Source organism: Equus quagga, chromosome 5, assembly GCF_021613505.1.
Source record: "Equus quagga isolate Etosha38 chromosome 5, UCLA_HA_Equagga_1.0, whole genome shotgun sequence".
NCBI classification, from domain to species: Eukaryota; Metazoa; Chordata; class Mammalia; order Perissodactyla; family Equidae; genus Equus; species Equus quagga.
This window is the reverse complement of record NC_060271.1, coordinates 136,802,910-136,814,952: the sequence shown is the minus strand read 5'-3', so window position 1 is coordinate 136,814,952 and position 12,043 is coordinate 136,802,910. Positions and strand designations below refer to the sequence as shown.

The 12,043-nt window shown below is 46.3% G+C and overlaps 1 protein-coding gene across 2 annotated transcripts in view; it reads left to right on the top strand.

Annotated features, from left to right (window-relative positions):
* Positions 1-12,043, top strand: part of TRAPPC12 (trafficking protein particle complex subunit 12) — an 89,608-nt gene that overhangs the window by 37,067 nt on the left and 40,498 nt on the right. For both annotated transcript variants that reach the window (XM_046660809.1, XM_046660810.1), the window contains exons 4-5: positions 265-378; positions 2,114-2,252. In XM_046660809.1, the coding sequence (XP_046516765.1) occupies positions 265-378; positions 2,114-2,252 (253 nt within the window). The remainder of the gene's footprint in view (positions 1-264; positions 379-2,113; positions 2,253-12,043) is intronic.

The window sequence follows — 12,043 nt, the reverse complement described above, 5'->3', positions numbered from 1 at the left end:
CTCTCAGTTGTTACATTCTCCCCCCATGTCCTCTCAGTTGTTACATTTTAGTGGTTTGATGATTTGCTTATCTTGAACTGCACCTCATGCTTGGCATCCTTCTTGCCTAATTGCACATGCAACGTTGACGAAAGGCATTCTCGGTGCTGGCAGCTGTCTGGCCTCGTCCTTGTCACAGATGGCGATGGAGCTGCGTCCAGCACAGCGAGCACCGCGTGTTTGGGTGGTGGTGTTTTTGGTTATGCGTTCCACTATGTCTTACAGAGCTGCAGAAACTGGAGGGCAGCAGTGGACCTGTGCGGGCGCCTCCTCACGGCCCACGGCCAAGGCTACGGCAAGAGCGGGCTGCCTACCAGCCATACGGCAGACTCACTGCAGGTACAGCCCCTGACCTGTTCTCTGGGTTATCATCCTTTGGGGAATGGAAGGGACCATGGCCTTTCATGCCAGTAAGAACAACTTGAGAACAAAAAGTGGATTTTCGTATCCCAGATTTAGTCTCAGCCTGAGATCGCTCTAGTTCTTCCTTCCTGACCAACCTGGAGTGAACTAGAGTTCTCACTCCGCCCTGTGGCCAAGTGGCCTCCACACCCCAGAGGCTCAGCCGTCCTCATAGTGAGCCCACGAGGGGCTGCCCTTGTGATGGCGAGGACCCTGAGCTGTGAAGGGTTCCAAGGCCTGTCTGGGCCTGGAGAAACAGTGACAGGTGCCACCCACGAGGGGATGGGCGCTGGGCCATGTATCTGCGCTCCCCAGTCGTTGTGATAGCACTTGCTCTTAAATTTAAAAAAAAAAAGGAAGGTAGGAAATAGAGTTGTGAGTGAAAGGAAACCCTCTGACAGGGAGGAAGAGCTGTAGGAATCCTCCAGTTCTTCCCTCCAGGGGGAGTTTTCTAAGTGTTACTTTGACTCACCCGGGAGCCTCCAGACTCCAGAACCAGGAAGAGCTTGGAGAGGACTGACTGGGTGCAAGCTCCTGTTCCCCCCACTTCTGCACCGCCATGACCGTGGGCGGGGGTCAGAGGAGCAGCGCCGACCGTCGCTGTGCTGTGTCCTCCTCACCTCTCCCGCAGTGGGGCTAAATCCTAGCGGGTTTTCCTTCCACATCTCTCAAGCCCATCACTACCCAGTCCAGGCCCTCACGGGAGTGTTGCTTCAGCCTCCTGCGTGAACTGGATTCAGCCTCTGTTCACAGTAGTTCAGTAAACTGCCGCCAGAGTAATCTTCATAGAGCACAGCTTTGACCCCCCCCCCCCCCCCCGCTGTCCTGCTCAGAACCTCTGAGCAGCTTCCCGTTGCCCGCCCACTCAAATGTAGTCTCCTCGCCTGTGACAAGCCCTGACAGAGGGCTCTCGGCAGCAAGGCGTGTCGCAGAGGACGTCTCCCTGATGCCCACCTCCAGTTCTGCTCCAGGCTCTGTGATCTGGAGCAGCCCCTCTTGCTGAGCCTCGTTTTCTTGTTAGTAAAATGAGATTGAGCTGGGGCATTTCTGAGGCACCTTCTGGTTCTCAAAGGCTCTGATTCTGGAACTCTCTCCTTTGACTTCCGTCATTTCTTGAAGGTGCTCTGTGTTCTGGCCGCGTGGAGCTGACTGCTCACACACGTCGACTTCCTCTCTGCCTGCGTCCTGCCCCTGTTGCTGCACGCCCCTCCTCGGCCTCTGCCTTTGGAGATTCCATACTCTTCCCCGGCCCTTCCCCAGACACAGCCATGTCCACTGCGCTCGTGGCCTTCCTTGCTGTCCCTTCCCTCCCTGCTTGATTCGTTCCTGTGTCCTCACTTCACCATCCTCCCCACCCCCTACATTGTACTCTCTTCTGGGGAGGGGATGGTCTGTTCTTACCGTCCTGATACCTAGCATAGTACTTTGCACACACACCCTGCTCAATAACTATTGTTGAATTAAGTTGAAGCAAACAAAATCATTTACGTTGTTGTTGTTAAGCTCGAGTATTTTTATAAACAAGTAGCTATGCAAATGTGCAAAGAAAGTTACTTTAGCCCTGGTTTCAATATATTAGAAATCTAGCTCTGATAAATTAACAGGAAATAAGAATTTCTGAATGTGATGTACATGGATAACCTGTTGTTTCCATTATGTTTTGTGTTTTCAGCTTTGGTTTGTGAGGCTGGCACTGCTGGTCAAGTTGGGCCTCTTCCAGAATGCCGAAATGGAGTTTGAGCCTTTTGGAAATCTAGATCAGCCCGACCTCTATTATGAATACTACCCTCACGTGTACCCTGGGCGCAGGGGTAAGACAGTGTTGGTTGTCTTTGTGCCTTGGCATGTATTTTGCTTTCCTTTGCACATAATTCAGTATCCTCTGTTTTCCTTATTTGTCCAGCCCTGAAAAATCAAATACGTGCCTTAACAACAAGACTGACTCCCAGAATGACCTTGCTCAGTTTTCTAAATACACCAATCAGGATGTACTCACAGACACATCCATTTGTCCTTTAACAAGCGTTTCTCAAGCACCTGCTGTGGAGCAGCAGTGGGATTTGGTATAAGGGCTGAGCGGTGGACGTTCAGACTTGTTGACTGTCCTCCAGAGTGAAGAAGAATCTTATCTCCTGACTTAGTACAAATACACTCACAGAAACGAAACAGAAGCAGCTGTGCAGCAATACTTGTTCTGAGCCTTTTTCTGCTAGTCTCTGTTCTGATTTAACTTACTTAAAAGTCTGGTTGCATCCCACTAACAGGTCACGCCACTGTTTGGAAACTGAGGCTCCAGCATGGGGTAGTTGTCGGAGCGTGGCAAGAAATAAGGGGAAGGGAGAGGGCTGGGTATGATGGGCCTCCTGGGGTGTAGCAGCTTGAGGTAGAATGAACGTCTCTCAGTGGAGAACTTTGTAAATATGTTTGAAACCCATCACATGTTTGTATGAAATAGACAGCAATTTTGGAAGGACTTGTGCTGAGAGGCAGCATCAGCAGCATTACTGAAAGCTGGTCTTTCAGACTTCCGGGAGATCCTGGAGGCTCCACTTTTCTCGTGTGGGACCTGGGCAGGCGATTCAGCGTCTCTGTGCCCCAGTGTCCTTGTCAGTATAACAGGGGTGATAACGCCTCCTTCCCACGTGTCCGGAAGGTTACACGAGGTCACGTATGTAGTTGCTTAGAGCCGTGGTGGGGCGCAGTAGTTACTGCATTGGCTGTTTTCTCATTCTCTTCTTACTCATCAGTAACATGCTATAGAGTGCTGCCGTCTTTTGTAAGATCAACTGGTCAACATCTGTGGGCTGCAGCAGCGCAGCTACAAAACGGTTCCTGGTTGTCAGGAAATGCAGAGCCTGTTCGAGGCAGAAAATATGGAATAGTACAATCGAGTACAGTCCTGATTAATAATAAAGATAATAATTGTCGTAGAAGTTTCAAAAAATAAGTCAAGATCTTAACTTGGTTGATGTTAGTAGGTAAATAGAGAAGACTGGAAGTAAAAACAAATTTCTCAACTTCCTTTTGTGGTGTTCTTCCTTAAAATTCAGATCCCGCTTCTGCGGAGGGAGCATGGAGCGGGGAAGCTCTCTTTCTTCTCAGCGCCTTGTTCCGCAGCACCTTTACCTTCACAGGTGGGGCTGGCAGGCATTCTCTGCGTCACCTGGGCTTTCCCAGACTTGAAGGAGGGTTTTTAGCACAGGGTACTCCTAGACCTTTAGCCTTACCACTATTAATATTCTGTTTATTCCTTCTGACTGAGGGAACTTACTCCTGTAGAAAAAAAATAGAAAAAGGTAGATTTTAATCCCTAAAACAGGACAGAAATCAGAGCGATTATCTTGACTGGGCTGCTTGAGTGGAAGTGAACCAGCGAGGCAGGGTAGACTCAGGGTCAGGGCCTTAGTCCTGGCTTCATGAAACTCGTGACCGCCCAGTGGCTGTCAGGTGCAGCTAGCCTCCCCAGGAGGAGGGGGAGGGCCGCCAGGCCGGGAGCCCTTGTGAGCCGAGTGTCAGCAGCACACCCAGCCTCCTCGGCGCGGCCCCTCAGGTCGAGGGAGTGAGTTGGGGGCTCCCAGGCTTGCTCGCCCAGCCTGGCTGCTGCTGCTCCAGGGGTCCAACTTGTGTCTGCTTAGGTCAGGTAGACACATCTTGAGCTCCTCTCTCAGAAAGTTTCTCCTCCCACACTGCAGTCCAGGAAGCCCCCAGGGGGTCCTGAGCTCGGTCAGTGGGGTGTAGGGCTGGGTGCATCCTCCCTCTTCTTGAGGACATCTCATCTGTCCCTAGGCATGTGGGTGAGTCCCACGTCCACCTGCGCACTGGAAATGTGAAATGTGGCGTGTGGAGAGGCACAGCCATCTCCTGGTTCTTCAGGGGATACTTCTCCAGCTCATAAATCAACGCTGTTCCTTTCTCATATCACTTTCTAGCCTTGGAGGTCTACCCCTTCCATAGAAGGCGGTGGGCAGACTTCCGCCCCAGAAGGTTTCTTCCCTCTCTGCCTGACTGCAGCCGAGCTCCCCGCCACCCCCTGCCCTCCCGCCTGATCCTGCTCGAGGCCTGGGGGGTGGCCCCCAGCACTGAGGCTATTTTGTCTGCTGCTGACAAAAACTCAGACCTTTGAGCACACAGGCCCTTGTTTCAGTGGCTCTAAACCAGCAGGCACCTAAGCACACAGCTGCGCGAAAGGCTCTGGTTTCTCTCCCTGTTGCCATCCACCTGAATCGTAGGCTCAGAGTGACTATCCATACATCAGCTGCTTCTGAATTTACCACACATGTTTTAAGAATGAATAAGAGACTCAAAAGCAGGTATTCCCTGTGGCCCTCGCTGATTTCTAACCGTTGCCACTCAGAACACCTAACATCACCTGGTCAGTCCCATTTCATGATCCTGTACTGTGTGTGTGATAGGGTCCTGTAGACTCTGGCGCACTGTTCACTCATCTGTAAGGAGAGAGGTTTGATGGAGATGATGCTGAACTTCCTGTAAAATAAAGAATAAAATCACTGGATTCAGGTATAGAATTCCCTGTCATCCTTCCCAACTCTGAGGACATTTTTTTCCTAAGGATGCTCAGACTAGAAAGCACGCTTCTGATTCCACCTGAGATTAAATTGCATTGGGATACAGAGAAAGAGAAGACAGTAGCCGTGTATCATTAAGCAGCTAATTTAAATTATGAAATAGACACAAATCATACATATACTTTAGCTAAAGTGTGTTAACATTCATCCACAATGCTATGCTGAATGTTTACTGATTTTCTTCTCATTTTTAGTGTAACAAGCATCAATGTAACATTTTGATTCATTCATTTCATTTTATTTTGTAATATATAAGCTCAGCAAGTCATTAAAATGTGCTTTAAAAAGGAGGCTATAACTATACAAATGAATAAATAACTTTTATGAATGAGCTTTAATATATTTTATTTAAATATTGGGCATAATTTTTACCCATTCAGAATATTCATAATGAGACATGTAATGAATCTTGAGTAAAAATCATGAAGTGTTTTGTTTTTCTAATTTTCATCCAAGAGAGGAATTAGTATTGTGGTATTATGTATTTCTCTGACATTTCCAGCCATTTCCTACAATTACTTTCAGCCTCTCTCAGAGGACAAAGTTGTGCGTGTTTCCACATGCACAGCACTGTCTTTTTTTTTTTTTAAGATTATGATAGTTAACAACCTTGTGAAATTACAGTTGTACATTATTATTAGTCATGTTGTAGGTACACCACTTCACCCTTAGTGCCCTCCCCCCACCCGCCCTTTCCCCTGGTAACCACCGATCAGTTCTCTTTGTCCATATGTTAACTTCCACCTATGAGTGGAGTCATACAGAGTTCATCTTTCTCTGTCTGGCTTATTTCACTCAACATAATACCCTCAAGGTCTATCCATGTTGTTGTGAATGGGACGACTTTGTCCTTTTTTATGGCTGAGTAGTATTCCACTGTGTGTGTGTGTGTGTGTGTGTGTGTATACACACCATATCTTCTTTATCCAATCATCAGTTGCTGGGCACTTAGGTTGGTTCCATGACTTGGCTATTGTGAATAATGCTGCGATGAACATAGGGGTGCATGGAACTTTTGGAATTGCTGATTTCAGGTTCTTAGGATAGATACCCAGTAGTGGGATGGCTGGGTCATAAGGTATTTCTATTTTAAACTTTTTGAGGAATCTCCATACTGTTTTCCATAGTGGCTGCACCAGTTTGCATTCCCACCAACAGTGTATGAGGGTTCCTTTTTCTCCACAGCCTCTCCAACATTTGTCACTCTTGGTTTTGGATATTTTTGCCATTCTAACAGGTGTAAGGTGATATCTTAGTGTCGTTTTGATTTCCATTTCCCTGATGATTAGTGATGATGAGCATCTTTTCATGTGTCTATTGGCCATCCGTATATCTTCTTTGGGGAAATGTCTGTTCATGTCTCCTGCCCATTTTTTGATCGGGTTGTTTGATTTTTTTGTTGTTGAGCTGTGTGAGTTCTTTATATATTATGGAGATTAACCCTTTGTTGGATAAATAACTTGTAAATATTTTTTCCCAATTAGTGGGCTGTGTTTTTGTTTCAATCCTGTTTTCCCTTGCCTTGAAGAAGCTCTTTAGTCTGATGAAGTCCCATTTGTTTATTCTTTCTATTGTTTCCCTCATCTGAGGGGTTATGGTGTCCGAAAAGATTCTTTTGAAACTGATGTCAAAGAGTGTACTGCCTGTATTCTCTTCTAGAAGACTTATTGTTTCAGGCCTAATCTTTAGGTCTTTGATCCATTTTGAGTTTATTTTTGTAAATGGTGAAAAAGAATGGTCAATTTTCATTCTTTTACATGTGGCTGTCCAGTTTTCCCAGCACCATTTGTTGAAGAGACTTTCTTTCCTCCATTGTAGGCCCTCAGCTCCTTTGTCAAAGATTAGCTGTCCATGGATGTGTGGTTTTATTTCTGGGCTTTCAATTCTGTTCCATTGATGTGTGCACCTGTTTTTGTACCAGTACCATGCTGTTTTGATTACTGTAGCTTTGTAGTATGTTTTGAAGTCAGGGATTGTGATGCCTCCAGCTTTGTTCTTCTTTCTCAGGATTGCTTTAGCAATTCGGGATCTTTTGTTGCCCTGCACAGCACTGTCTTTAATCAGTTGTTTGGAATTCCCCCTCTTGTTCACAAGGAAGAACGATGACAGTGAGCACTGAACAGACCCAGGCCCGCCTCCCTGAGTTCTGAGTGGTTTGGGGGAGTCCACAATGCCACTGAAAGCCTGAGGACACAGGCCCTTTAATCTGCTCTTGTCCTTTCTCATCCCTCCCCCTCTGTCCTCCCTTTGCTTGTGCTCTTCTTCCACTGCATGTATTGCTTCCTCCCTTCTTAAGCTGTGTGTCCATCCCTAGTACTCAGGGTAGGAGCTGCTTGCATCAAGCTTTTGCTCAGACTTCATACAGTGGGGTGAGAAGAGGTTCTTCAAAGCTCAGATTCTTATTTAGAAAACAGCAGGCAGTGAGCCGACCGCCTGCATCCTCTCGTTAACTTGAAGGCCCCCACGCCTTCAGGACACCCCTATGGGACACACTGCAGATTTGGCACGTTAGGTTACACTTGGCCGCTGAGCTTTTCCACCTGTAATTGTCACACATCATTGCTGGCTGTGCAGGTAGAAGGTGTCAAAAGCACAAGAATGGAACTGGAGCCTCAGTTGTACAGCCCAGGGAGTGTCCAGCCCTGTCTGGAAGCCTACAGCCACCCCAACTTCCAGGGTAGGGGTGGGAATGGCAGGGGGTCGTACACGCCAGCTTTTTTCCCAAAATTGAGTGTTTTTGTTTTTCCTTATTGTTGACAACTTCAGAATTACTGTTCTTAGGGCTTTAAGATCTTCCTCCAAACCCTACACGTTGTTTTCCTTTGGAGAGTCATTCTTCATATGCCTGTAATAAATAGCCTTCTTTCTTTAATTTTAAGGAAAATTTAACTTTTAACTTAATTATTTTTGATTATGTAATTATCACGCTAGAACAGATTGCTTCTTCCCCTGTAGGATTTGTATTCACGAGAAGTGTTGACAGGGATTATATCCATGGATAATATTGCTAGATCGTTCATATATTTTTTTATTAACATTCTTGCTTTGGTGTCATACATTTGTTGTTATATGGATGAACCAGTTTTGATAAGTTATTGTTAACAAATGTTCATAGTTTACCTTCAAAAGATAATGAAATGTCCGTTCCTGACGTAGGTAGTGTGTCCGTTCCTGAGAGCGCTCATTTCCGTCTCTTGTGGGACAGTTAGATTTTCCCACGCTCCCAGCACCATCTTTCTACTCTGTTGTTTGGAATTCTCTCTCTTGTTGCAAAGAAAAGACAATGATGAAAGTGGGCATGTAAAACTCATGTAGTGCTCTGGATTTTCAGAGTACTGCTCTGCATTAAACAGTTCACTTCAACTTTCTGTGCCGCTCGAGCAAAATCATGAAGCCAGAAGATCTTTCCGTTGGACATAAAATATGTTTTGATTATCTTCAGTATGTTGTTTAAGAACTGCATTGCCTCTTCTGACACTCAATTCAGATCTGTGTTTAGTTTAAGTTGTTAGAGCTATAATGGTTTCATGTGAAGTGTTATTTCAGAACTTAATCCTTATGGATTACCAAATCAAACTAGAATTGATGAGACAAACCCTTTAATTGGATCTAAATCTCCACCCTTCCTTCAGTTGTCTGCTCCTCTGTTTCAGTAAAGGTTGATTGTCACTGAGTCTATATTCCTTTTCTCCCCTCCCTCCAAAATCATGTATTTCTCATTTCTAGTTCTCAACTAAATTTGGAAACTTTTTATCAGCACGTAATCACACATGATGCTCAAAATTAAATGTTCATATTTCAAATGTCTTATTTTCTTTTTGTAGGGGAGGAAGACATTTCGTTTACCCGCTGTGGGTTCTTTTGGCCAGAGAACGAATTAAATTCATATGAGACAGAATAACAGGAGAAAATTAAAGCTTTTTAACATGTATACATGGGAGAGGCTCAGGCAAACTGAGCAGCTCGCCAAAATAGCTGAAGCTACCACCTTAAATATCATCTTCAGCTAAAGACAAAGGAGGATGTTGGGGGCAGGGGCGAGTCAGCTACAGGAGGTTACCAGACAAGTACAGTAAACAAGAGTCAGGTTATTATGCAGACTTGAGTCCTTGCCTTCTGTATTGATGAGAGCTTCTAGAGATAAGGTCATCCCTCCTGCTTCCTGTACAGAGAGGAGACACCTTTACAGAGGGAGATTTCCTTTACAAATGTAAATGTCTCTTAACAAAGGGTAAGTAAATCCTACTTTTCAGTTTCTTTCCTGTCTGCAGTTTTTAAAAGTAACCAGACCCAAATAATCCTCATACCAAAGAGACATATCTTGGGGTGGCCAATTCAAGTCCCCCACATTTTCCATTACAAAATTAATTCACCTCTGAGTTAACATGTTCTGCTAAGGTTACATTTCCAATTTACATTACTCTGTGCCAGAACTCTTAGGCATTTATCATTTGAAGCATATTTTCCTCAATATGAGAAGACTAGTTAGTTAATCTTACTGCTCTTCATTTTGCTCACCATTTTTATGAACTTTGACATTCCAGTCTTTTCTTAGAACAGATTATTAAAGATATGGAAATGTTCTGTTTGGGTTCCATGTCTACAGTAGAACACCCGAGTGGAGGCCTCTTCTGAACCTGTCTACACGAGAAGCTCTGCACGGATCAGTCCTTTACCAGCCGTGCCTTCTGAGACGCAACCGTTTCAGTCGCGCACAGAGGCAGTGTGGTCCAGTCCTAAATTTCCCGTCATGCTTCGTAGCTCTAGGAGCTCCCCTGAATTGCCCCTTAAATAATAAGGATCTGTGATAGCTTAGGGTTCACTCCATCTGTTTCTGTCTTACACATGCAGCACTGAAGTCGAAGGTAGTTTTGGTGAGGGCTGTTTCCAGCAAAGGTGAATGGCACTGTGTTCTTCGTCAGGCACAGACGTCCGCTGACCTGTGTCCTGACGATCCAACGATACGGCACCTCTGTGGCCTCCCATGCACATCAGAGAATAGGGAAAGGCGTGCCGAGACCAGCAAGGCAGAGGGAGGTGTCAAGGGAAACAAGTGCAGAGCTGTGGTCCCAGCAGAGCGTCCTCCGTGACTTGGAAGTGAGACGGGCAGGCCCGGGCACACTGCCTTTGAACGTGTACCTTGTGGGGGGAAGAGCAAACCTGTTAACATCGGCAGAGAGTCTGTGGGTTCGATCCTACAGCATGCTCCCTGCTGGTCAAGGGTCGTGTGCCATTGCCTCAGCCCACTTGGGCCTCACGGCAGCGTGGCCATGTCCCAGTACCCCTGCCCTGTTGTGCTGGTGACAGAAAAGATTCAGAGAAGACGCCATCCACCCAGCACACACAGCGAGGATGTGACGGAAGGCCCAGACTATCTCCACACTACAGAAAAGTCCTGCTCCTGCTGAAGAAAGTGGCGTGCCCCGCTGAAGTTAGGCTGAACTCGCTTCTTTTTTCTTTGGTTTTTCACTGCCCCACGCGGAGGCCTGGTTGATTTCTGTGCATCCCTCGCTGACTCTCTGTGCTGGCAGTGTGGATTTGCAGCACTCCAGGGGACTGTATAAAATGAATTTTGTAGGAGTATTTTCATTTAATTTTTCCTAAATGATTAATGAGAACACTTCTACAGTATTCATACCAACCTAGATTTTGGCAGGTCATGACTGTATGTGGGAACTTTCCAGAAAAACAGATCCGCTAGGAATTATTTTTTCTTGCAGATTTTGACTAGCCCTTTTTTTCAAGCCGTGCTCTCCCTGCAGGAGACAGGCCCCCGGGCTAGCGTGAAAGCTGTGCATATTTCATCTCGCTCGAGACTCCTTGGCATTAAGGATTTCACTGACTGCCCATGTGACTTCAGACGTGGGGAGGTGCATTTGGCAGGTCCGAGAGAATTAGTTTCAAGGTACTTTTATTTGCATTTCTTAAAACAAACAAACAAAGCTAGGTATATACAGCATTGTTAGGAAAAGCCTGGATTACGTTGAAGCAGGCTCTGTCTGTATTGAAGGTGTTGAGCAGTTTGTTTGGGGACAGTGGTCGTATCGCCTTCATTTTGTATACCCAGTGCCTCACCTCGCATTTAGCAACTAAAACCCGCTAGGTAAATGTCTGTTAACTGAACGTGTTCAAGCTGCAGTTAATGGGCACTGCTTCTGCAGCTGCTCCTCCTCTTGCTTTGACTCTGTGCACAGTGTATTCCTTCCGGGAAGGAGTGTTTTCTCTCTGATGGAACTTGTTTCATTTCTCTTTCACATGAGACTGCGTGTGCTTGCCTCTTGATTTTCTTTCTTTGAGATGTTCGAGCTGTACAAGACCTTTTCAGTGCAACCAGGAGAGAAGGGAAGGAGGCCTTTGTCCTCCTTGAGTCCCAGCTTTCTTCCAGATCTCTCTGAGAGTCTCAGGAAAGACGGTGTGTTTGAAGAAGAGGCTAGCACTGGCTCTTTCTCACCCACACTCTTTCTGTTGGCAGCTGCCTGGGTGGAGCCGCGGGGAGGCACTTTGGGTGTCACCTGCCACCTGCATGTGTTCTGCATGCATGCCGCCCGGAGCTCCCCATGGGCACTCTGGTGCGGGTGCTGCGGAGGGCCGTGTTGGCAAGGCTGAAGAACGGCCCAGGGCTGGCTCTCTGCCTCAGACTATGCACGCAGAGAAGACCCCGAGAGGGGCCGGTGCAGTCAGCACGGGGAGCAGCAGTGCCTCCCCACACAGAGCTCCCAGCAGATTCTTCCAGGCTTCCCTCTTCCACCTAGACAGGAGAACCGAAGGGCTGAATGGAGGAGCAGGAACAAGGAATCCAGAAGTTTTGTGGAGTTTCAGCTTTTTACTGTTACATCGGGGGCTGGGGAGGATACCTTAGTATTTTAAAAATAACATTAAATATTTTTCTTTTTTAAAAACATGTTAAAATTTAATTCTAAACGAATTTCGCTACATTAATATTAGTTGTATTTGTGATTTTATTCACCATGTCCCCCCATCCAAGGAAGAAACGGGTAAATTTTGTTCACCAATAT